This window comes from Nerophis lumbriciformis, linkage group LG12 (genome assembly GCF_033978685.3).
Source record: "Nerophis lumbriciformis linkage group LG12, RoL_Nlum_v2.1, whole genome shotgun sequence".
In the NCBI taxonomy this organism is placed as follows: domain Eukaryota; kingdom Metazoa; phylum Chordata; class Actinopteri; order Syngnathiformes; family Syngnathidae; genus Nerophis; species Nerophis lumbriciformis.
This window is the reverse complement of record NC_084559.2, coordinates 23,026,459-23,053,323: the sequence shown is the minus strand read 5'-3', so window position 1 is coordinate 23,053,323 and position 26,865 is coordinate 23,026,459. Positions and strand designations below refer to the sequence as shown.

Here is a 26,865-nt window from a genome sequence, read left to right as displayed (position 1 = left end):
GGCGGATGAGGAGATGCTACTCCGTTATTGATTTAAGTAAAGTCTAAATGTCATTAAAACAGTAAGCTCCATCTTTTGACTCATCTTCCACTCCCGTCCTTGCACGCTACACCGCTACACCGCAGTTTTGGATGCCTCGGTTCGCAGGGTTTTGCAAGGCCTTTCTAAGGCCTTTAGAGGTTAAGGCAGGTGTAAATTGATCGGATAGTCTGCAGGTGTACTTAATGTTGTGACCTGGTGAATCTACAGTTAGTAATGATTTTGAAGTTTATTTTTGACCGTGTCTGAAAAACCAATAGCAGTGAAAAATTCAAGATATATAGTTAAACAATACATTTGAAAAAAATAAGTTATGATATTTTTGGAGACGGTTGGGCGTGGTTTTTGTTTGGAATCTGGGAAGGCCTCCAGAATCGAATAATTTGCAGAAATATACAAAAAAATGGCTAATAAAACTGTGGAACAAGTTTTGTGCAAAATAGACACCGAAGCATATCCAATACATGTTATATAGACAACAAGGTAGTGTGTTAAGTCCCTTTAATTTCTTAAATGTTGACATTTACAAAGATATTATGTGGAGGGGGGCGTGGTCTGCAGGCCTGCCGCGGAGCGGGGTGTGTAAGGACCGGCCTCGAAGCCAGCGGCAGGTGAGTGGATTGCCCAGCTGGGGCTGGTTATCTAATCACCTGTCGCCCTTATTAGCAGCAGCCGGACGAGACATGGGGTTGGAGTTGGAGCGAGAGCGAGACACATGGTAAAGAGCAGAGCAGAGCAGCAGGAGAGGTGAGACTGGAAAGTTGCAAGAACTGTGCTGTGTTGGCGCTTGTGCGCACAAATAAAACAATTTGTTACACCTGACTACCTCACAAGGAGGTCTATTACGGTCAGGAGGACCCACAGGGGGGAAACTTCACATACAACTTTTGATTGATGTTTATTACAGCATTATTATTATTATTGTTATTATTATCATGAATAATAATAATGCATTTAATATGTCACGTGAAATCAGCAAATATATGAGCTCTGTGCTCTTGTGTCATCCTTTTGTGTTCCTGGTTTTCACTCTTGTTTTCATGTGGGTTTATCTTTTTTTTTTTGCATTTTGGTTTAGGACCCTTTGGGACTGTGCAACAAGAGGGGCGGACTTTCGTGACTTTTGCGGTGCTTTTTTGTGAACTTCTGGATCTGCCTCCCCGGGAGCCTTTTGGCCATGGAAACCAGCTGCTGGGTCTCTGCCACACTAGAGTCCGTTTGGAGAGACTGGAGGAGATTTCGGATTAAGAGACAGGGCTGCGGAGCTGGCGCTGAGCGCCGGGACCGACAAGCTTCACGGTGTCTTGGCTGAATGAGCGTGTATCGGACGCCTCGGTCTTCTTGGACGCATCCTCACTCATCCATGCGGACTGGACTCTGGCCGAGAGTTGGTGGGCGGCCGAGGTTGCTTTGTTGGGTCTGCTCCTGTCTCTGGCCATGCTCCCCCCCACCCCAGCAGACGATGGTGTGGAACACTGCAGAGGCCACCACAGTGTATATGTTTGTTTTTGTTGTTGTTGTTTTTGTTGTTTTGTAGTTTTTACTTTTGTAGCTGTATGTTGAAATGGCTGGTTGCATCAGCTCTGCTCTTTTAATGTATTTAATGTCATTTGTGTTCTTTAATGTTTGATGCTTCCCTCTTACACGCATGCTTATGTGTGCTATGGCTATGATGTTTTTTGCCCGTGGCCTCAGTCTGGACCCCCTCTCCAGGGGCCCAGGCTTAGACTGATTTTTTTTTCTCTCACCCCCCAGCGTTTACCTGTATCTCACCTTTTTTTGTAAGAGGCGCCGGAAGTTGGCAGACCCGTCAGCGATCCTGTTCTGTCTCCCTGTAATGTTTGTCTGATCTTGAATGGGATTGTACTGAAAATCTTAATTTCCCCTTGGGGATTAATAAAGTATTTCTGATTCTGATGCTGATTATTATGACTTTGATTTCAAATGTGAAATTTGCTACAAAGCCAACAGGCTCTAAATTTTTACTGTAAACAATTACCGTATTTTTTGGACTATAAGTCGCAGTTTTTTTCAGTTTGGTCGGGCTCCAGTGCGACTTATATATGTTTTTTTCCTTCTTTATTATGCATTTTCGGCAGGTGCGACTTATACTCCGGTGCGATTTATACTCCGAAAAATACGGTACCTGCATTAACCAGAAAACCAGATGCATTAGGCAAAGCCAGGGTGTTTTAGGCATAAGCTTCAGCCTAGGCATCTGTGATACCAAACTGACCTTTAATTAGAGAAAATCCTGATATCGTAAAGCCTAGGCAAGGTTGTATCCTATGAGGGCACTTGGGGTAGGCTTCTTAAAACATGTTATTATAAGCTATTCAGAAGACACAGGGGTTTTTATGCGTAGACAGAAAAGAGAGGAGGAGGAGGAGGTGAGGGTCATATATGAAATGAGCCCTGCACATTTCCACACCGCCTATAATGGGTTCATACGGGTGACAGGGACATTGGGGGCGCGGTAGATTTCCCAAGTTGATAAAGGGATATTATTACTCTGGAGGTGGTAACGTAGAAATCTCCATCTTCAGTCCCCAGACAAGTGTCAGCAAATTACAAAACAGAACTGATGACCTTTGAACATGAAAAGGAAACGGTCTCTGTTTTAAATAATTTGGCTGGCAATAAATTCGCTACGCCCGATGCAGGGTCACCCACTTCTTACTCAACACACATGTTTGCAATTCTGAGGAATAATATCATCCAGTATTTGTGGTTCAATCTTAATCTGTTTCAAAAATACATGAAATAAAACATAAACCAGAATTTTAAGTAACTGAATTACCAGTTTCAATGCTACAGAATGCTACAATGCTACAAAATGTCACACTGACTATTTTTACACTGCAGGCCAAAGTGGCCCAAAACTGCAAGTAAAATGTGATATTTATCAGACTCCAGTGTAAATGCGCACTGGCCCTTATGTGGCCTCAACGTCACTTGCATGTGCACTACAACGCAATTATTGCAAAAAAGCATTGATTTTGATTGGGCTCATGTTTGACTGCACTCCTGGAAGAGTGTAGGTATTGGTAGATTGTGCATCTAAGGGTTAAATCAGTATTTATTCTGCCTGAACAATAATATTCCACTGAAACATACACTTCAATTTGTTAGAATAATTATCACAAACAACTTTGTGTTGAAATGAGTTCCAGGCAAGAAGACAAAAGCTGTCTTGAAACATACCAAGAGTAAGGCTCGTAAAACTCCACTGTGTAGGGGGGGAAGCAAGATGAAGGTGTTCCTGTGTTCTTTCATGTATGGTAATCAACAGAAAGATATTGTTCTAACCCCAGGACTTCAAAGCGGAGAGATGACAGGATCTGCCCAATTTCCAGACGACCTCTTTTTGAAGTATTTTACGAACGTCTTTTTGAACTATTTTATGGACTTCTTTTGGAAATATTTTACAAACTCTTTTTGAACTGACCTTTTCTGTGAATTGTTTACAACCTTTTCTGTGAACTTTTTGCGACCTTTGTCCTTTGGAAACAATTTGTTTTATTTATTTATTTATTTATTTTTTGTCCTGTCCAGCTTCTCAGGTAAATCATATAGTTGATGTAGATGCCCATATCGGCTGTTCAGATTTACTTTACAAAAGAGAAGTGTAGGATACTTCTCTTGTTGCCTTATTTGTATTTGACTTTATTAAATGTATTTATATTATCATTTGGTGCAGCCGGGCCGGAGCAGGAGGGGATAGAAAGAGAAAAAAAAGAAGACAGAGGGGGAAATTGTGGGGACAAGAGGGGGATTAGACAGAGAGACAAAAACAACAACAGCAAACACAACAACAACAACAACAATAGAGCAACATCAGCAAATACAAAATGTACAATTATGATGGTAAAAGTGATAGCAAATAAGCAGTTAGAGAAAATAAAAAATAATACAGAAATGACAATGAGCATTATTACACTACAATATACAATGGAGCAATACAAACACTAATAGAAATATCACTATTGATAATGAACAATACCAATACTTTACCTTTATTATCAACAATACAGTTTTTCAAATGCAACAATACATATATGTAATGATAACTTGAGATACGAAATAATGCAGAAAAATGGAGGGGATGAAAGAGAAGCAACCTACATTAACCTTGTAGAGTGTTATAGTAACTATAGGTTAAGCTTTGTCAGTGTGCCATGTGTTATACCCAGTTTACCCTAGGGCAACAACGTTAATATATGTTTGATGAAACGTGATTATGTGCATGAGTGTATGTATGCATATGTACTTGTATATGTACAGAATGTGTATATGTGTTTGTACAATGAATGTATATGGGGAGGGTCCAAAATAAAAGAAGGAGGCATGCAATATTTTGGCAGAGTGTGCTGAGATACTGTACAAGGGTACAGTGTAAAGGCGACTCTCCTCAATATTGAGTCCAAATTGAATTCTCTCTCTGTTTAAGTATTTGCCTCTTGTCTTGTTTAATAGATGTCATCAGTGTTTGAACCTGACACAATTCATATTTTTCATATACAGCATGTCCTATTTAGGGCCATAGGTGAGCTGGAGCCTATGCCAGCTGAACACATATAGACCTACAATCTTTCACAAATCTGGCCAATTTAGCCAATCAGTCCAGGATCTATGTACTTTTGAAATGTGTTCCAAAGGAAAGTCCTCGTTTTACTACGGATTGCAAAACATTATTGGAAAAACCCCAGCTAAAATGCATATTCATCTTTAGCAAAATCTAAAAAAATGTTGCTAAAGATTATTATTTTTGTATCTTGTGGTTTTATTTTGAAAACCATCGCATGGACTACTCATACAGGCAGCAGTGTGGAAGTGATGAAAAATGTGGTTATATGAAATGGCAAGTTGACGCTGAGCATTTTCCCTCCAATTATGGAATCATTTCTTGTAATGAAGAATATGAGAAACGTCTTCACACCCTACAACCCAATACCCTGCCAGCGACTACACGCTACAAACCATGAATGTCATATTTGAATACATTATGATAATCATTACAAAGTAAAATCATTTATTTGGTATGATGAGGTTACAAATTACACCATTTTCAAATGCAAACGCATCCTTAGAAACATTTATTTTTGAAAGATGTACAACTCAATGTAATTGCTACAATGCTATAAATGTTATTGTATTTTCTATCAGTAATAATGTAATGATAGGAAGAGAGATACTGTGGAACCTTTGAGGATGAACACAATCTATTCCGGTTTGTCATACAAGTGTAAAACTGAGTTTTTATATTAATAATAATGTATACACAAAAAAGGATGGAAAACTATTGTTTCAAGAATTAACAAACTTTACCAGTACACCAGGAGATGGCCGATAATTCAGTACCTGATCTTTTAATTTCACCTTTATTGGTGTTATTTAAACACAATAAATGTGATTACTATTTACACCTCAGGGGGGAAAAAAAAAAGATTGCATAAAAAATCATGAATGAAACATTTCACACACTTGACTGATCGCGGTATTAGTTAATCATTTCTTAGTAAACCCCGGAGACTCTGACTTCCTCCAGGTTGGTGGCACAAAGTCCAAAGGCAGCGCTGAGTTGACAAAGACGCTTCAGACAGGTAAACAAAAGACAAATAACTACACATTTTAGCTGGCCTCTCTTTGACCATTTGACAAGCATTCAATTGCCTACAATGTATTCAGGTATCTGACAATCTGACTGGACAAGGTCGATTTATTTCCATGGGGTAGTTGCTGTTCATCTTAACTAGGAGGCTTGAAAGGAACTATAGTCACAACACAAAAGTACAGAATTACACTAAACGTGGAGATAGTCAAAGAGTTAGCAGAATATGCATTGTCACAGTTTAGTTGCTGGTTATTCTAAATGTCTAAATAACTTGAGATTGAGAAAGTCAATATGAACGCAGGATAGTGATATTCATTGCAGTTACTTGGCTAGGCTTCGTAAGCAACCTATCTATCTATCGATTTATCTATCGAGTCGAGCTTTCTGTGGTTTATCCGTGCTCAACAATCAATGCTCAACACCGGGGTAGAGCGGAATATACCTTAGGTCAGGAAAAAACACAGAGGTTATTTCATCCCTGAAAGCCTGATTTCCAGGTTTCTCTGCTCTTCTGCTCCTGAAGAGCAGAGAAACTTGCAAAACAGGCTGCTGAAGAGCAGAGAAACCTGTGAAACAGGCTCGTAGGGATGAAATAGCCTTTGTGTTTTTTCCTGACCTAAAGTATATTCTGCTCTACCCCGGTATGTCTCTGCTCTTCTGCTCCTGAAAAGCAGAGAAACCTGTGAAACAGGCTTGCAGGGATGAAATAGCCTCTGTGTTTTTTCCTGACCTAACATATATATATATATCTATCTATCTATCTATCTATCTATCTATCTAGTTGAGGTTTCTGTTTATCCGTTATACAGTGCTCAATACCGGAGTAGAGCGGTATATACGTTAGGTCAGGAAAAAACACAGAGGCTATTTCATCCCTGAAAGCCTGTTTCGCAGAAACCTGCAAAAAAGGCTCCTGAAGAGCAGAGAAACCTGTGAAACAGGCTTGTAGGGATGAAATAGCCTCTGTGTGTTTTCCTGACATAACGTGTATTCCGCTCTACCCCGGTATTTATCTGCTCTTCTGCTCCTAAAAAGCAGAGAAACCTGCGAAACAGGCTTGTAGGGATGAAATAGCCTCTGTGTTTTTTCCTGACCTAACGTATGTTCCGCTCTGCCCCAGTATTTATCTGCTCTTCTGCTCCTAAAAAGCAGAGAAACCTGCGAAACAGGCTTGTAGGGATTAAATAACGTCTGTGTTTTTTCCTGACCTAACGTATACTCCGTTCTACCCCGGTATTACTCTGCTCTTCTGCTCCTGAAGAGCAGAGAAACCTGTGAAACAAGCTTGTGGGGATGAAATAGCCTCTGTGTTTTTTCCTGACCTAACGTATATTCCGCTCTGCCCCAGTATTTATCTGCTCTTCTGCTCCTAAAAAGCAGAGAAACCTGCGAAACAGGCTTGTAGGTATTAAATAGCCTCTGTGTTTTTTCCTGACCTAACGTATATTCCGCTCTGCCCCAGTATTTCTCTGCTCTTCTGCTCCTGAAGAGCAGAGAAACCTGTGAAACAGGCTTGTAGGGATGAAATAGCCTCTGTGTTTTTTCCTGACCTAACGTATATTCCGCTCTGCCCCGGTATTTCTCTGCTCTTCTGCTCCTGAAGAGCAGAGAAACCTGCGAAACAGGCTTGTAGGGATGAAATAGCCTCTGTGTTTTTTCCTGACCTAACGTATATTCCGCTCTACCCCGGTATTACTCTGCTCTTCTGCTACTGAAGAGCAGATAAACCTGTGAAACAGGCTTGTGGGGATGACATTGCCTCTGTGTTTTTTTCTGACCTAGTATATATTCCGCTCTACCCCGGTATTACTCTGCTCTTCTGCTCCTGAAAAGCAGAGAAACCTGTGAAACAGGCTTGTAGGGATGAAATAGCCTCTGTGTTTTTCCTGACCTAACATATATTCCGCTCTACCCCGGTATTACTCTGCTCTTCTGCTCCTGAAGAACAGACAAACCTGCTAAACAGGCTTCTGGGGATGAAATAGCCTTTGTGTTTTTTCCAGACCTAACGTATATCTATCTATCTATCTATCGATCTATCTATCTATCTATCTATCTATCTATCTATCTATCTATCTATCTATCTATCTATCTATCTATCTATCTATCTATCTATCTATCTAGTTACAATCTAAGGGTAATATCGTCTCTCGTAATGTCGAGAAACTCTTGTTTCCTTGCCAGTAGAGGAAAGTAATATTTGGGTTGCACATAAAGTCATGTTCGGTTGATGGTAAAGACCAGGGGCGTCACTAGCTTTTAAGGACAGGGGGGGGCTTAGCCCCCAGGAGATGCACAGGATGCGAGCGAACGTAGCGCACGTGCACAAAACTTCACAAACGGCTAACAAAGACTTAGAAATGATTCATTGTTATTATTATAATTATTTCAGTCGGTTTATTTTCAATCTGTGTTCAGTACAACAACAAACATGGGTTTGCACAGTGACATTTTGTTTACAGCATCAACAAGAAACAACGACTTGCATGATCCTTCAAGATACACTAAAACACAAAGAAAGTCATGGCATTAGCCTCTAAGTTATTACTTCACAACATAGAGGCTAATGCCATGACTTTCGCTCACAATACAATAATTGTTTGTTCCCAAATATTTTGAAGTTGCACAGATTACATTTTGGGCACATAAGTGACTAAAATGGTTGTAAATTCAAGCCCTGGAAATATTAGTTAATTACTTGAATTAAAGTAATATCTGTATCGGGATAATTTGGCTTGTATATAATATATATATATATATATATATATATATATATATATATATATATATATATATATATATATATATATATATATATATATGTATTATGGCAAGCCGTTAAGGAAATTAAATGTATATGGAAGTGTGAATAGAAATGACAAACGTTTATATATACTGTAAATAAGAAAGACTTAGCTGATCTGAAAAAGAGCCAAAGCTGTCAAAGAGCTGAGGGACCATCTTCAAAGTGCAATGCTGAAACAAATAATGCAAACAATAAAATATAACTTCCAGGGCTTGAGATTAACGTAGTCCCGTTGTCGGTAAAAAAAATGCACGGGACGAAATTAAATGCTCCCCGGGACGATGGCTTTTAACCATTTTTTTTCTTTTTCTTTTTATGTATTTATTCATTTTACATTTTATAATAAATGTCTTGTTTCTTCCACCCTCTGAAAATGCTATGAAATGTTTAACAAGCCATCCTATAATAATACAACAGTTATTAATGTAACAATACAATAAAACAAATATATTTAATGATGTTTTTTTCATTATTTTAACAATAGGCTAATGTACAGTATATTACTTTATATAGATTCTACAAGAAACACTAAACTTAAAAACTAAACTATTTACAATTGCAGACACAAGGTTCTTGTTCTGCAGTGCTTTGTGCTAATGTGCTTCGTACACCTGCAAGACTGCAACCAAAGTCGCAGAGAAAATGCGGACTGGTTTTTCAGTGATGTGGGCATTTTCTATATGAACAAGTGGAATGGATTGGATACGACACACTAAATGGGCTCTCTACCTTACGCTATGAAGTGAGGGGAAACTGAGTGAATAATGACAGGTTATATGATTATTTATTTAAACTCATATTCGGGCCACTTTATAATGAATATGTCGGCATGTATTTGTAAAAAAATAAAATAAAATAAAAAAATAGATTTTTTTTTTTTTTTTTTTTTTTTACACCAAATTATTTAGGGGGGCTTAAGAACATTTTAGGGGGGCTTGAGCCCCCCTAAAATAGGCCTAACAACGCCAATGGTAAAGACCACACAGATCCATCACTGTGTTTCTATTCGTTACAATTACACTTAGACTCAAGCACATGGGGGGAAAACAAGTCTATTTCTATCAAGAAGTCAAATGAAAGCAAAGTAAAAATGCCGCAAACAGTTGCTGTTCATACAGACAAAAAATATTGAAGCAATCAAAGAAAAAAAACGCAGTGAAAGGTAAACCTGTTGCTCTCATTGAGTTGAGCTTAGTCGACAAGATGATGTAGTTTGCTTTCACTTATTCAAAGTCTGAATGAACTTTAATATAAATTAATAAGTGTGTGTATTATTTGATTAATTATTTTCATTCCGTATAGACTTACACATAAGCAGTCTTCATGAAATGGAATGGATTTGTGTGTTAAGTGCAGATGTGGCAATGTTCAGCATCAAGAAAACCTTGCTAGAGACGATTAGTAAACACTATAAGTAAATATAGTGTGAGCTGCATATCCCATAGCAATCTATACTGTATCTTGATATTGCCAAATATTGTTGGAACAAAATATTGCTGATGAGGGCAGAAACATCTATCTAGATATGGAATCAAAACATATTTGGCTTGCAACAGGAAGACGTTGCTGCGACAATATCTATCCAGGTCTGTCAGACACGTTCAGGATGTTCTGGATAGTGTCCCTTCAGTTTGTACTATAGTCGACATCTTGGACGTTGCAAGTGGTTGGGGGGAGAGGGAGTAACTCCTCAGAGTGATTGGAGGTTGTTGTGCCGACACAGGTGGCTAAATAAAGCAAGCGCCCAGCTGCTGGGGGAGTGACCTTGTGTGTCAGCAGCGTTTCCGTGATCTCCAATAATAACAAACATAACATACATACATACATAACTTAAATAAATAATACATAAAACAACTCCATCTATTAAAATGTAAAAATATAGATAAAGGCATCATATAATGACAAAAAGCTGAAAAGTTGATATTATTAAAGAATATATATATATATATATTTGTCTTCAGATATATGATAATGTTTATCTATAGTCTTTCTATTAGATATTACAAATGACATGATGGTATTACGTTCACACCCCAACACTGTTTTACCTAACAATCAGTAATCATGATTTCAATACTGATAACAATAATCTTAATTAGAGATGTCCAATAATGGCTTTTTGGCCGGTATCCGATATTCCGATATTGTCCAACTCTTAATTACCGATTCCGATATCAACCGATACCAAGATATACAGTGGTGGAATTAACACATTATTATGCCTAATTTTGTTGTCATGCCCCGCTGGATGCATTAAACAATGTAACAAGGTTTTCCAAAATAAATCAACACAATCCATCCATCCATCTTCTTCCGCTTATCCGAGGTCGGGTCGCGGGGGCAGCAGCCCAAGCAGGGAAGCCCAGACTTCCCTCTCCCCAGCCACTTCGTCCAGCTCCTCCCGGGGGATCCCGAGGCGTTCCCAGGCCAGCCGGGAGACATAGTCTTCCCAACGTGTCCTGGGTCTTCCCCGTGGCCTCCTACCGGTCGGACGTGCCCTAAACACCTCCCGAGGGAGGCGATCGGGTGGCATCCTGACCAGATGCCCGAACCACCTCATCTGGCTCCTCTCGATGTGGAGGAGCAGCGGCTTTACTTTGAGCTCCCCCCGGATGGCAGAGCTTCTCACCCTATCTCTAAGGGAGAGCCCCGCCACCCGGCGGAGGAAACTCATTTCGGCCGCTTGTACCCGTGATCTTGTCCTTTCGGTCATAACCCAAAGCTCATGACCATAGGTGAGGATGGGAACGTAGATCGACCGGTAAATTGAGAGCTTTGCCTTCCGGCTCAGCTCCTTCTTCACCACAACGGATCGATACAGCGTCCGCATTACTGAAGATGCCGCACCGATCCGCCTGTCGATCTCACGATCCACTCTTCCCTCACTCGTGAACAAGACTCCGAGGTACTTGAACTCCTCCACTTGGGGCAGGGTCTCCTCCCCAACCTGAAGATGGCATTCCACCCTTTTCCGGGCGAGAACCATGGACTCGGACTTGGAGGTGCTGATTCTCATCCCAGTCGCTTCACACTCGGCTGCGAACCGATCCCGCGAGAGCTGAAGATCCTGGCCGGATGAAGCCATCAGGACCACATCATCTGCAAAAAGCAGAGACCTAATCCTGCAGCCACCAAACCAGATCCCCTCAACGCCTTGACTGCGCCTAGAAATTCTGTCCATAAAAGTTATGAACAGAATCGGTGACAAAGGGCAGCCTTGGCGGAGTCCAACCCTCACTGGAAACGTGCCCGACTTACTGCCGGCAATGCGGACCAAGCTCTGACACTGATCATACAGGGAGCGGACCGCCAAAATCAGACAGTCCGATACCCCATACACTCTGAGCACTCTCCACAGGACTTCCCGAGGGACACGGTCGAATGCCTTCTCCAAGTCCACAAAACACATGTAGACTGGTTGGGCAAACTCCCATGCACCCTCAAGGACCCTGCCGAGAGTATAGAGCTGGTCCACAGTTCCACGACCAGGACGAAAACCACACTGTTCCTCCTGAATCCGAGGTTCGACTATCCGGCGTAGCCTCCTCTCCAGTACACCTGAATAGACCTTACCGGGAAGGCTGAGGAGTGTGATCCCACGATAGTTAGAACACACCCTCCGGTTCCCCTTCTTAAAGAGAGGAACCACCACCCCGGTCTGCCAATCCAGAGGTACCGCCCCCGATGTCCACGCGATGCTGCAGAGTCTTGTCAACCAAGACAGCCCCACAGCATCCAGAGCCTTAAGGAACTCCGGGCGGATCTCATCCACCCCCGGGGCCTTGCCACCGAGGAGCTTTTTAACTACCTCAGCAACCTCAGCCCCAGAAATAGAAGAGACCACCACAGATTCCCCAGGCACTGCTTCCTCATAGGAAGACGTGTTGGTGGGATTGAGGAGGTCTTCGAAGTATTCCCTCCACCGATCCACAACATCCGCAGTCGAGGTCAGCAGAACACCATCCTCACCATACACGGTGTTGATAGTGCACTGCTTCCCCTTCCTGAGGCGGCGGATGGTGGTCCAGAATCGCTTCGAAGCCGTCCGGAAGTCGTTTTCCATGGCTTCCCCGAACTCCTCCCATGTCCGAGTTTTTGCCTCCGCAACCGCTGAAGCCGCACACCGCTTGGCCTGTCGGTACCTGTCCACTGCCTCAGGAGTCCTATGAGCCAAAAGAACCCGATAGGACTCCTTCTTCAGCTTGACAGCATCCCTCACCGCCGGGGTCCACCAACGGGTTCTAGGATTACCGCCACGACAGGCACCAACTACCTTGCGGCCACAGCTCCAATCAGCTGCCTCGACAATAGAGGTGCGGAACATGGTCCACTCGGACTCAATGTCCAGCACCTCCCTCGTGACATGTTCAAAGTTCTTCCGGAGGTGGGAATTGAAACTCTCTCTGACAGGAGACTCTGCCAGACGTTCCCAGCAAACCCTCACAATGCGTTTGGGCCTGCCAGGTCTGTCCGGCATCCTCCCCCACCATCGCAGCCAACTCACCACCAGGTAGTGATCGGTTGAAAGCTCCGCCCCTCTCTTCACCCGAGTGTCCAAAACATGAGGCCGCAAATCCGATGACACAACTACAAAGTCGATCATGGAACTGCGGCCTAGGGTGTCCTGGTGCCAAGTGCACATATGGACACCCTTATGTTCGAACATGGTGTTCATTATGGACAATCTGTGACGGGCACAAAAGTCCAATAACAGAACACCACTCGGGTTCAGATCCGGGCGGCCATTCTTCCCAATCACGCCTCTCCAGGTTTCACTGTCGCTGCCAACATGAGCATTGAAGTCCCCCAGCAGAACGAGGGAATCACCCGGGGGAGCACTCTCAAGTACTCCCTCGAGCGAATCAAAAAAGGGTGGGTACTCTGAGCTGCGGTTTGGCGCGTAAGCGCAAACCACAGTCAGGACCCGTCCCCCCACCCGAAGGCGGAGGGAAGCTACCCTCTCGTCCACCGGGTTGAACTCCAACGTGCAGGCTCTGAGCCGGGGGACAACAAGAATTGCCACCCCAGCCCGTCGCCTCTCATTGCCGGCAACGCCAGAGTGGAAGAGAGTCCAGCCCCTCTCGAGAGAACTGGTTCCAGAGCCCTTGCTGTGTGTCGAAGTGAGTCCGACTATATCTAGCCGGAACTTCTCAACTTCGCGCACTAGCTCAGGCTCCTTCCCCCCCAGCGAGGTGACGTTCCACGTCCCAAGAGCTAGCTTCTGTAGCCGAGGATCGGACCGCCAAGTGCCCTGCCGTCGGCTGCCGCCCAGCTCACAATGCATAACTCAAGTTATGGAAAAAAATGAGGTTGAGGTGGGCGGGGTTGGGGGGTCGGGGTTGAGGTGGGGTATGGGTGGTTGGGGGTATCGGGGGATGTATAGTGTGCAGTTAGTGCTGCAAGGGGTTCTGGGTATTTGTTCTGTTGTGTGTTTATGTTGTTGTCTGCGATGAGGTGGCGACTTGTCCAGGGTGTACTCCGCCTTCTGCCCGATTGTAGCTGAGATAGGCTCCAGCGCCCCCCGCGACCCCGAAGGGAATAAGCGGTAGAAAATGGATGGATGGATGGATGGTGTTTATGTTGTGTTACGGTGCGGATGTTCTCCCGAAATGTGTTTGTTATTCTTGTTTGGTGTGGGTCGACAGTGTGTGGCGCACATTTGTAACAGTGTTAAAGTTGTTTATACGGCCACCCTCAGTGTGACCTGTATGGCTGTTGGCCAATTATGCCTTGCATTCACTTGTGTGTGTGAAAAGCTGTAGATATTATGTGATTGGGCCGGCACGCAAAGGCAGTGCCTTTAAGGTTTATTGGCGCTCGGTACTTTTCCCTACGTCCGTGTACACAGCGCCGTTTTAAAAAGTCATAAATTTTACTTTTTGAAACCGATACCGATAATTTTGAAACCGAAACCGAAAATTTCCGATATTATATTTTAAAGCGTTTATCTGCCGATATTATCGGCAGTCCGATATTATCGGACATCTCTAATCTTAATTATTACTTTGGCCATAATTGGCAGTCCTAGATCTCATACATGAATAGTATTTTTATCTACATGGACAAAAAGTGCAGTTACGGCTTATGGCCATCAGGTGCCATCTTTCAACAATAATGTATATATATATATATATATATATATATATATATATATATATATATATATATATATATATATATATATATATATATATATATATGTATGTGTGGGGAAAAAAATCACAAGACTATTTCATCTCTACAGGCCTGTTTCATGAGGGGGGTACCCTCAATCGTCAGGAGATCAGAGAAATCTCCTGACGATTGAGGGTACCCCCCTCATGAAACAGGCCTGTAGAGATGAAATAGTCTTGTGATTTTTTTCCCCACACATACATATATTGCGCTCTACTACGGTATCGAGCACTATTTTTTGGATAACCTTATTAAGACATATATATATATATATATATATATATATATATATATATATATATATATATATATATATATATATATATAAGTCCATGAGCCGCTGTTGTGCTGGATTAATGCACCCCCTGACGAGAGTGTTATATCAACTGAAGCCCTCACTTAAACTTTCCACGTGCAAGATTGAATCTATTTAAAAAAGTGTAACCAAGGGTTTATAAATGTCGCCTATACTGTATGAAACTACAAAATAACAAACACGGAGGCTCCAGTTTACACAAGGACCACTTTATTTACCTTCTTTCAAAAACTTCCGCTCCACTCCGTGTCATCACTTCCGCTCTTAGCGCCTTCAAAATAAGAGCTCAAGGTATATACGTATAACAGCGCATAACAGGAACTTAACATCACAAAGAGGAAAGCCCATGAAAATAGGTTACAAAAGTTATTTAATAAGAAGCCAAAAAGTGCAAAAACAATAATGTTCGTGTTGGAGGAGTTGTGAATTAGATACAATAATAAAAATTTTTTTTTTCTTTTTACATTTTTTTTCTTTCCATGATGGCAGGTGAGGCCCCGCCTCACCTGCCTCTAGTGACTGCACGTCACTGGTATATATATATATATATATATATAATATATATATATATATATATATATATATATATATATATATATAATATATATATATATATATATATATATATATATATATATATCCATTTTCTACCGCTTATTCCCTTTGGGGTCGCGGGGGGCGCTGGAGCCTATCTCAGCTACAATCGGGCGGAAGGCGGGGTACACCCTGGACAAGTCGCCACCTCATCGCAGGGCCAACACAGATAGACAGACAACATTCACACTCACATTCACACACTAGGGCCAATTTAGTGTTGCCAATCAACTTATCCCCAGGTGCATGTCTTTGGAAGTGGGAGGAAGCCGGAGTACCCGGAGGGAACCCACGCAGTCACGGGGAGGACATGCAAACTCCACACAGAAAGATCCCGAGCCCGGGATTGAACTCAAGACTACTCAGGACCTTCGTATTGTGAGGCAGATGCACTAACCCCTCTGCCACCGTGAAGCCCTATATATACATACATATATATATATATATATATATATACTGTATATATATATATATATATATATATATATATATATATATATATATATATATATATATATATATATATATATATATATATACATGAAGCGCGTTAGCGGTGGTTGTATGTTAAATGGCATTCGCTTCAAACAGACACTAACTTATGTGGTGACTTTGTGGACTAGGAAGACATATGGTTTTGCAAACTTTTTTTTGTGGTGTTGCTTTCTTATTTGTAATTATCCCAAGCTGATTATCATCTATCCGTTCGTACAAGCGGCACTTGAACTGAATGTAAAAGCATGTCATAATGACGACGGTCAGCTCAAAAAATAAAATAAAAATTCCTGATAACAGGATCATTAGTCCAGAGTCCTATTAGAAGTGTGTTCCACCTGTGGGCAGTCCGTGCGACAGGCACACTTCCATGACGCGATCTCCATTGTCACTCCTCATGTCGTACCCATGAGCGCTGACCACCAAGCTGTAGTCTGTGCTGTCATCGCCAATCTATGTGTTGATGTCACCCAGTACTAAAACCAGGTCCCTTCTGGGGATATTGTCCATTCTCCCAAGATTCTGGATACTTTGTCATTGTCATCGGAGTCTGTCAAGTGAAATCTGAACGACTGACAGAACCTAGTGGAAACGTAAAAGATGATCTTATATAAAATAAATGTTATATGCAAATTGATTGAAAACATAAAGATTGTCTGGTATGTGTGAACATCCATTAAATACGGTACTTACCTATACATGTCCAATATTGTCTCTCATGGCTTCATGCTTATTTTATGGACCCATCCAATATAATAATGTTGAATGGTTTAAATATTGTGGGAATCTTACTCTTGAAAGTGCATGGATCCACTCCATCATGCTCATGTTTTTTTTAGATTATATGTGGCTAGTATATTTGGCTCTAAACTTTTATTACTCTGACATCTGCGCCGCTATTGCTAAATGAACAGGTGTCATAACGAGGATTTATACGCAGCTTACTTCGTGGATTGATTTCCCGTGATGCAAACGGACTTGACCGGACATGGCGTGCAGGTAAAAACATGATTTAATCTTGACTATAAAAGGGGTACAAACAAAAAGCGCTCACAACGGAGGCGCAACTTAACGCAGGGAACAAAACTAGCGCAGTGGAAGAGTGGCCGTGCGCGACCCGAGGGTCCCTGGTTCAATCCCCACCTAGTACCAACCTCGTCATGTCCGTTGTGTCCTGAGCAAGACACTTCACCCTTGCTCCTGATGGGTGCTGGTTAGCGCCTTGCATGGCAGCTCCCTCCATCAGTGTGTGAATGTGTGTGTGAATGGGTAAATGGGGAAGTAGTGTCAAAGCGCTTTGAGTACCTTGAAGGTAGAAAAGCGCTATACAAGTACAACCCATTTATCATTTATTATTTACTTTAACATAAACTATGGACATGGAACAAAAACTCGCTAACTGTGACATGAATAAACAAAAACTTACTTGGCAAGGCATGGAACGAGCAATATGAACAAAGCATGAAACAAGTCAGCACAGAGCTTGATACAGAATAGATCCAGAGTACCAACATGAGCAGAGCAAGAAATGAACAATGTCACCAGGTCGACTAACTGACAGCGTCAGGCTTAAATAGTAGTCTCTTTGATAAGAGCCAGGTGCGTGTGTCTAATGAATCAGGTGAAAACAATGAGTCGCCATGGTGACCAAACAAGGGAGCGCAAACAGGAACTTATGGAGTCTTAAACCTAACAGAACATAACTAAACAAAACATGATCTAGACCACAGATCATGACAACAGGAGCCATTGCATTGTTGCCCCCCAAGTGAAAACCATAACGAGGGCTTTTCAAAACTCAGTTATTTGACTTTGGTGAATGCAACAATGTACAGAGACATCCTGGATGAAAACCAATGCTTCCCATCCAACCTGGTGGAGTTTCAAAGGTGGTGCTGCAAAATGCGATGAGCAGAGTGGAATTGGGGGAAACCGCACAAAGATAGGTGTGCCAAGCTCGTGGCATTGTATTCAAAAATACTTGAGGCTGCAATTACTGACAAAGGTGGATCGACAAAGTATTGAGCAAAGGCTGTGAATAATTATGTAAATGTGATTTGAATTGACAGTGCCAGTGCTCCTTGTAAACACGTTGCGTGGTCCATTTGTCCCAAAAATAAATAAATATAAAAACACTAATTAATTAATAATCAACTATAAACAGTTGTCAGACTACTCATCAAACAATTGATCGCTTAGTATGTCCATCCCAACTTGTTTAAGTGTAGCTATCAGTACTATACAAAATACTACAATCTCAGCATCACAAGATAATTAAAATTCAGAACTTCCATAATTTTGCTGGTGTCTAAGATGCTAAATTAGCTATTCAGTAATTACTTGTCAGGGTTTTGAGTCTTAACCTAGGTGGACAAACAAAAGCTCATTTTGAAGAAATCCATGATCCACAGAAATCCGTCTTTCAATTAGCCGATTCGCCATTATGTTTCATTTGCATTAAAGCGATCTAACATTTGTTGGGGGGACAGCTTTTTTCTGGAGTGAATCATTTAATTTGATCAACTTAATTGGGATAGATTCTGTAAACATCAAGATTGAATGCACTAACTTTGTCAGTTAGTACAACAATGCTTTAAACCTAATTGAATAAAGTTGCATCAGAAACCTTTGGAAAGCCACTTACGCTGTAAAAGGCCTGCATACCCATTAGGCCAAAATTCCCTTAGACAGAAATAGATAGCAATTGATTGGGACTTCCTTGCAAATATGTGATTGCTTATTCTAATTTGTGGCTTAGTAGTAATTGGGTGGTCTCCAAATGCTTTTTGGGTCTAAGTTGTCATTTGAATCTTAGTTAGACGGATACTTTTTTTGCCTCATTGAGAAGTCAATACTGTGGCCGTTGTGGCCACAAAGAGCTTTGTCCGTTTTCTGTGTAGCAAAGTTGAACAAGTCTCAATTTCAGTCACAGTCTTCCCTTTTGTGTTCAATTTGTTGTTGTTGTTGTCTTTTGCATACATATGTTGATACCTAAATTATGAAAATATTTCAATAAATCCCATGTTCAGTTTTGGAAGCAGAAAAGTGTCATCTCCCATGTTTTTTTTTTTTTTCCCAGAATATTATCATGTCTGGGGTGAGTGTGAATGATTTGCCTAAGGAACCCATCACTGCAGTCGGAGTTGTCTCGTCACTCAACAAGGCTTTGGATGACTATTATGTTGTGAGTATTCATTGTGTACCATATCTGTAAACACATATTGCTCTACTACACATATACTGTTTATACTATACATTGACAACAATTCTTATGTATCAAAAGCCCCACGTACGCTCTATAGAAGTTTCAAATATTTAATGAATTCCTAATATTGTATTTTACCGACTATATTTTTCGCACCCAATACATTTTAGCACCGGAGTATATATAGGTTGTGAAATTAGTTATTTACACATAAATATTTTGTAAATGTTTCTTTACATACCTTAATTGTTTCCAAACGGTGCCTGTCACACAGCAGTAAAACGGCTGATCCAACAAAAATAAGTTATCCTCATGGGCCCACTAGCTGCGGAAGCTAACTGTCCAATCAGCTAAAAACACTTAATAACTCTACAGTGACGTTTTTGGTGAATTTACTGAAGAATTTGTGAAACTGAAATAATACAAAAAGATTGCCATTACAAGTTAATTATACTAACACAGACACTCTTAAACATGTTAGCATATTAGCTAATGCTCACAACGCTAGCTTCATTACATTCCAATAGCACGTACAAATATGCATGAAAATACTCCTACAGACGTCACACATGGGACGGTTAAGTAAGTGTGAATAGTTGTAGTTATATTGTAAAAATATACTTATAACTTACAAACTTGCTTGAAGTGATGAATGAAACAACTAGAAGACAAAACTGCACTGGTTATGCTGGTTGAAAGCACTGAAGAGAAGGTATACTGATGACGTTTACCTGCAGTGAGCAAACTCGACCAAAAGATGGCACCATAGCACAAACAGTACCACACATTTTCAGTGTCTCTGCTTCTGTTTAATTTAAAATTATTTGTTTAACACAAACGATTATGGACATAAATTAGCTGTCCCTCTCGGGGTAACGGTAGGTGCTGGAGCCTATCCCAGCTGCACTTGGGTGGACGGCGGGGTACACACTGGACAAGTCGCCACCTCATCGCAGGGCCAACACAAATAGACAGACAACATTCACACCCACATTCACACACTATAGGGCCAATTTAGTTTTGTTAATCATTGTTTAAAAATCCAAAGTTATTCAAATAGTATGTTTTTCAAAGGTCTTTTGTTAACTGTGCTTATAATTTTTACTGATGCATATAGAGCAATAGTAAAGGTATTATTGTAATGTGGATCTGCATTCTGGTCTTCATCAGGACACATGCAGCTGAATTTAAGTTTAGTGCTAATGAACTAGATTAATAGATTTCTCATAGGATGCATTTTCTATGGCAACAACACATTGTATGATCTAAATATCATTAAATATTGTTGTAAACCAAACATTAATGAACAACAAATTTAGCTAATTATCCACACTAAACATTAGCTTTAGACAGTGGTGTGCCGTCAGGGCCAGCAAGGTCTTTTCTGCTGGCCTAACATGAATCATTATCATAATTTAATAAAAGTTAATTTTATTTTTAATTTACTTTTCATAAATATATAAAAGTATTTATCATATTCTCTTCATGTCATATTAGGCTCCAGTGTTGCTGTTTTCAAGTTAGAGCTTTAACCAATCAAAATTCAGCTAGCGAGTTGCCAGCACTGTATGAATTCTGCCGGAGGCCTTCTGAACCAACATTAGTGTTCATTAAACTGTGCAGTTTAATGAACGGAGGACATTCAGTTAACAGACAGTTGCGATAGCCGATCAGATCACGAGTTTTTGGCAGTAGCCCATCTAGGTAGCCTTATGTTGAACATGACTGGGATTGGATACTCACTTGTCACTCACAAGTGGGCCGGACTGGTAAAATCACGGCACGATAACTTAAAAATAAAGACAACTTCAGATTGTTTTCTTTGTTTAAAAATACAAAAAGCAGATTCTGAAATTGTGCAAATCATAGTGTTGTTGTTGTTTATTTACAATTACCTGTTGCGGTACGTTATTTGTATTTATTTATATTTTTTGACTACATTATGTCATAATGTTCATCAGTCAACTCATTGGTGTTAATTTTCAATCCATCAATATAAACAAATTATATCAACATCAAATTACAGTATGGTATTTATGTACTTTGATCATTTTCCTCGACTGATGTACTAACATCATGTGGTTTATTTTGTACATATATAGCCTCATCTACAAAGATACAAATAATTGCTATTGCGACATCCAGTGGACACATTTAGAACAGCTGTTTCTTTCATTCAAAAATTTGTGGTTAATTTTTATACTTAGCAAAATAATAAAACCTGCCCTCGGGTCGTACGTTTGACACCCCTGCTCTAAAACCTTTTCAAAATATGCCACTGCTGTAGGTATATAAACTGTAGTCTTATGGGACCCTGACCACCATCTGAAACCTGGAAGTGCCTCTCGGCCATGTGGTTGCAACCCAGCATAGATTTACTCCGACTTGCATGTTAGAGGCACACATTATACCAGCCATCCATGATGGCGGCAGTCACCCAAGGGCATTTTTTTTTCTTTTGACAGAGCTGTGGAATGACTTATTCATGAAGTTTACTTTGATGACTTAGAGGATCCGCTTCCTTATATTGTTGTTTGCGCCCAAAGGCAAAGGTTTATTTGTGTTTTCTTGATGCCCACTACAGTCATTTCTTTGTGAGCATGTTAATAAAAAAAAAGAAAAATAAAGAAAAATAAAATGAATACAAATCATACTTGCCAACCTTGAGACCTCTGATTTCGGGAGGTGTGTGGGGGGCAGGGGCGTGGTTAAGAGGGGAGGAGTATATTTACAGCTAGATTTCACCAAGTCAAGTATTTCATATATATATATATATATATATATATATATATAAGAAATACTTGACTTTCAGTTAATTCTAGATATATATATATATATATATATATTATTGTTTATATATATATATATATATATATATATATATATATATATATATATATATATATATATATATATATATATATATAAGAGAAATACTTGAATTTCAGTGTTGATTTATTTACACATATACACACACATAACACTCATCTACTCATTGTTGAGTTAAGGGTTGAATTGTCCATCCTTGTTCTATTCTTTGTCACTATTTTTCTAACCATGCTGAACACCCTCTCTGATGATGCATTCTGCTTCGTCTCCTTGTTGTGTGCGCAGTTGTGCACTGCACTCTCTAAAAGCGGTAGATGTTATTGTCACATATGCATGTACAGTAGATGGCAGTATTGTCCTGTTTAGGAGTGTCACAACATTGCTGTTTACAGCAGACGAACTGCTTTACGGTAGACAAAAACGTGACTGCTGTTGTTGTGTGTTGTTGCCGCGCTGGGAGGACGTTAATGAAACTGCCTAACAATAAACCCACATAAGAAACCAAGAACTCGCCCTCGATCATTCTACAGTTATAACGTGATTGGACAGGCACGCTGTTTATATTGTGGGAAAGCGGACGTGAAAACAGGCTGTTGACACGTCACTCAGGTCCGCCTGAATTTCAGGAGATTTTCGGGAGAAAATTTGTCCCGGGAGGTTTTCGGGAGAGGCGCTGAATTTCGGGAGTCTCCTGAAAAATCCGGGAGGGTTGGCAAGTATGATACAAATTAAACCTTGTGTAATGTTCATATTGTTGTTACTCAGCCAGCGTTTGTGGGTCTGATGGACCTGTTGCATTTTGTGACTTTTAATGCCTCACAATCAAACATTTTTATGCTAAAATACTGAACAGGTGTTTACCTTATCCCAATAAACATCTGTTCAGTATTTTAACATAAAAGTGTTTGATTGTGAGGCATTAAAAGCCACAAAATGCAACGGGTCCATCAGACCCACAAACGCTGGCTGAATAACAACAATATGAACGTTGCACGGAAAATTTCTCTACCAGTTTCTGCATCCCACAGGGATTCTTCTTTTGTGTTTCTGCACCTGCGGTTCCCACACAAGGTTGCAACATTGTTTGTCAACACTGTCTGCTCTCATTTTCTCGCACATTTGAACCCCCTGATGTTCTGTGTACCTACACTCTGTCCTCCTCCTGTCTAGGCCTGCTGTGTGTGTGTGCGTCTGTTTGTGTTTGTGTTTGTGTTTGTGTGTGTGTGTGTGTGTGTGTGTGTGTGTGTGTGTGTGTGCGTGTGGGTGGTTGGGTGTGGTACACAGAACATCAATTTCCACACTTCTATTAGCCCCGGGTCCAGTGGACCCGGACATCTTATATGTAATAGAAATGTGTAGGGTGGGGTGTATGGTGTGTGGTCATTAAATATGTATTCTGATATATGTTTTTCACAGAAAATGAGCCAAAGTCAGTGAGTCTCAGTTTGAAAAATTAATTAATTGTATAATTTTTCTTTTAATAAAAAATTAAAACGGGTCCCACAGACCCGAACACCACACAAGGGTTAAATTAGTAGTATGCTAGTACTGTGAACATGTTTTATGTGTGAAAAAATATGGATTGAGTTAAAGAATAAAAGGGAGATAATAGATGCTTGTTTCCTACTTGTTCATTTTACCATGCACACAAACTGCCCCCCTCCTCACCCAATTGTTGTCTCTTACCGTTCCACCCCTCTTGTTCTACTCTTTGGCAGTTGATGTTGGGTTGGCATCTGAAGGGAGCCACTGGCAGGAAAAGCGTGTGCACATTGTATTGACAAACCAAACCAAATACAATCATCCCATTCCCCCCCTCTTCTGCTCGACTGTGCCAGCACATTAGAGCCGCTATGCAAATACAACACATGGCTTTAAAACAAATGATTGACTGCAAATCAAGCTGAAGACAAATTGACTAAATTTACCTACAGTCGCGATCAAAAAGTGTACATACACCTGTAAAGAACATAGTGTCATGGCTGTCTTGAGTTTCCAATCATTTCTACAACTCTTATTTTTTTTGTGATAGAGTGATTGGAGCACATACTTGTTGGTCACAAAAAACATTCATGAAGTTTGGTTCTTTTATGAATTTATTATGGGTCTACTGAAAATGTGACCAAATCTGCTGGGTCAAAAGTATACATACAGCAATGTTAATATTTGCTTACATGTCCCTTGGCAAGTTTCACTGCAATAAGGCGCCAGTCTGGAGTGGGAAAAAAAAAAACTCCATAGCAAAGTACATACACATATTACACCATACAACTCGAGACTTGCAACAGAGGGTAGGGAGTAGGGGCTAAGGTGGCAGGTAATATCAAACTGTCAGCTGTCACAACCCGGCTAAACAAAACCTATTTGTTAACATTTTACACAACATTTAATGACATTCACAAGAGTTAGTAAAACTAGGGATATCCGATAATATCGGACTACCGATATTATCGGCCGATAAATGCTTTAAAATGTAATATCGGAAATTATCGGTATCGGTTTCAACAAGTAATCTTTATGACTTTTTAAAATGCCACTGTGTACACGAACGTAAGGAGAAGTACAGAGCGCCAATAAACCTTTAAGGCCCTGCCTTTGCGTGCCGGGCCAGTCACATAATATCTACGGCTTTTCACACACTCACAAGTGAATGCAACGCATACTTGATCAATAGTCATACAGGTCACACTGAGGGTGGCCGTATAAACAACTTTAACACTGTTACAAATATACGCCACACTGTGAACCCACACCAAACAAGAATGAAAAACACATTTCGGGAGAACTTCCGCACCGTAACACAACATAAACACAACAGAACAAATACCCAGAACCCCTTGCAGCACTAACTCTTCCTGGACGCTACAATAAATACCCCCCGCTTCCTCCCCACACCTGAACCCCGCCCCCCTAAATCCCGCCCACCTCAACCTCCTCATGCTCTCTCAGGGAGAGCATGTCCCAAATTCCAAGCTGCTGTTTTGAGGCATGTTAAAAAAAATGATGCACTTTGTGACTTCAATTATAAATATGGCAGTGCCATGTTGGCACTTTTTTCCATAACTTGAGTTGAAGTTGTTCTCTTATTTTGGAAAGCCTTGTTACATTGTTTAATGCATCCAGCGGGGCATCACAACACAATTAGGCATAATAATGTGTTAATTCCACAACCGTATATATCGGTATCGGTTGATATCGGTATCGGTAATTAAGAGTTGGACAATATCGGAATATCGGATATCGGCAAAAAAGCCATTATCGGACATCTCTAAGTAAAACTCAATGTTACATGATTTTAACCCCCCCCCCCTTTCAAAAAAAAAAAAAAAAAAAGGAAAAAGAATGGCAAAATCTGCCTCATTAGTAATAAGCCCGCCTTGATTTATGATTTAAGTATTTTGGCTTCATGTACGCAGGGTGGGCTTGTCCGTAGGCTGGGTGGGAGAATACGAAAAGGGAAACGTGTAACTGTAAGCGCGTAAAAAAAAACCACGCAAACGGGAGAATAAGGCCCCCAATTTGGAACCTATTAGTTTAAAGTTATTATAAAAAACTCCAAAGGCAAACTTAGTGCCTCATCTGGCATGAGCATCACCACACATCACTGAGCTGCTCCTGTCTTCCCTTTGTCTTTAATATTGTTGTGGTAGCCATTTGTGTTATTTATATTTCTGCAGTCCTGCATATATTAAGTTAAATTATTATTATTTTTATTTTTTTATGAATACTTGGGCCTACTGCGCTACTGCACTTTGGTGTTGGTCACTGTGGTTTTGGTAGCCATTTTTGTGTTATTTATATTTCTCTGGTACTGCATATATTACGTAAAATTATTATTTTTTTTTACTTAGAAAGTAATTTACATTCTGTGTCATTTACAGCACCTGTGATGAAAGCATATAGGGGCGCACAGGTGAAACTGATTGGGCAGATGTCAGGTTGAGTAACTGGTGGTGAAAACTTTTTTTCACCACTGCTTACGCAACACTTGAGATTATTTTTGTTTTGTAGCTTTAAATGTAGTAAAAGTTGTTCGTGTTAACCTTGGAAAGAAAACGTACTTTTTTGCAAATAAAGCTATTTTTGGAAAGTTGTAGTCGGAAGAGCGTGTGAAAGTGTCCTGCCTCAGCCAACGGCCATTGGTTTAAAATCTGGAAAGCCTGTTCAGGCCGATACAATTGTGATTACCGTATTTTTCGGAGTGTAAGTCGCTCTGGAGTATAAGTCGCACCGGCCGAAAATGCATAATAAAGAAGGAAAAAAACATATATATGTCGCACTGGAGTATAAGTTGCATTTTTTGTGACGTCACATAGTGATGCCGATACAAACAAACATGGCGGAAAGAACAGCAAGGTATAGCGACATTAGCTCGGATTCAAACTCGGATTTCAGCGGCTTAAGCGATTCAACAGATTACGCATGTATTGAAACGGATGGTTGTAGTGTGGAGGCAGGTAGCGAAAACGAAATTGAAGAAGAAACTGAAGCTATTGAGCCATATCGGTTTGAACCGTATGCAAGCGAAACCGACGAAAACGACACGACAGCCAGCGACACGGGAGAAAGCGAGGACAAATTTGGCGATCGCCTTCTAACCAACGATTGGTATGTGTTTGTTTGGCATTAAAGGAAACTAACAACTATGAACTAGGTTTACAGCATATGAAATACATTTGGCAACAACATGCACTTTGAGAGTGCAGACAGCCCAGTTTTCATCAATTAATATATTCTGTAGACATACCCTCATCCGCTCTCTTTTCCTGGGGGTCTGGCGGCAGATTTCTTTG

At 40.6% G+C, this 26,865-nt stretch overlaps 1 protein-coding gene across 2 annotated transcripts in view; it reads left to right on the top strand.

Moving 5' to 3' along the window:
- The first annotated feature begins 5,586 nt into the window (after positions 1 to 5,586).
- The window catches only part of mvb12bb (multivesicular body subunit 12Bb), a 134,353-nt gene continuing 113,074 nt past the window's right edge, over positions 5,587 to 26,865 (top strand). For both annotated transcript variants that reach the window (XM_061985774.1, XM_061985773.1), the window contains exons 1-2: positions 5,587 to 5,642; positions 19,118 to 19,222. In XM_061985774.1, the coding sequence (XP_061841758.1) occupies positions 19,127 to 19,222 (96 nt within the window). In that variant the 5' untranslated portion in view covers positions 5,587 to 5,642; positions 19,118 to 19,126. The remainder of the gene's footprint in view (positions 5,643 to 19,117; positions 19,223 to 26,865) is intronic.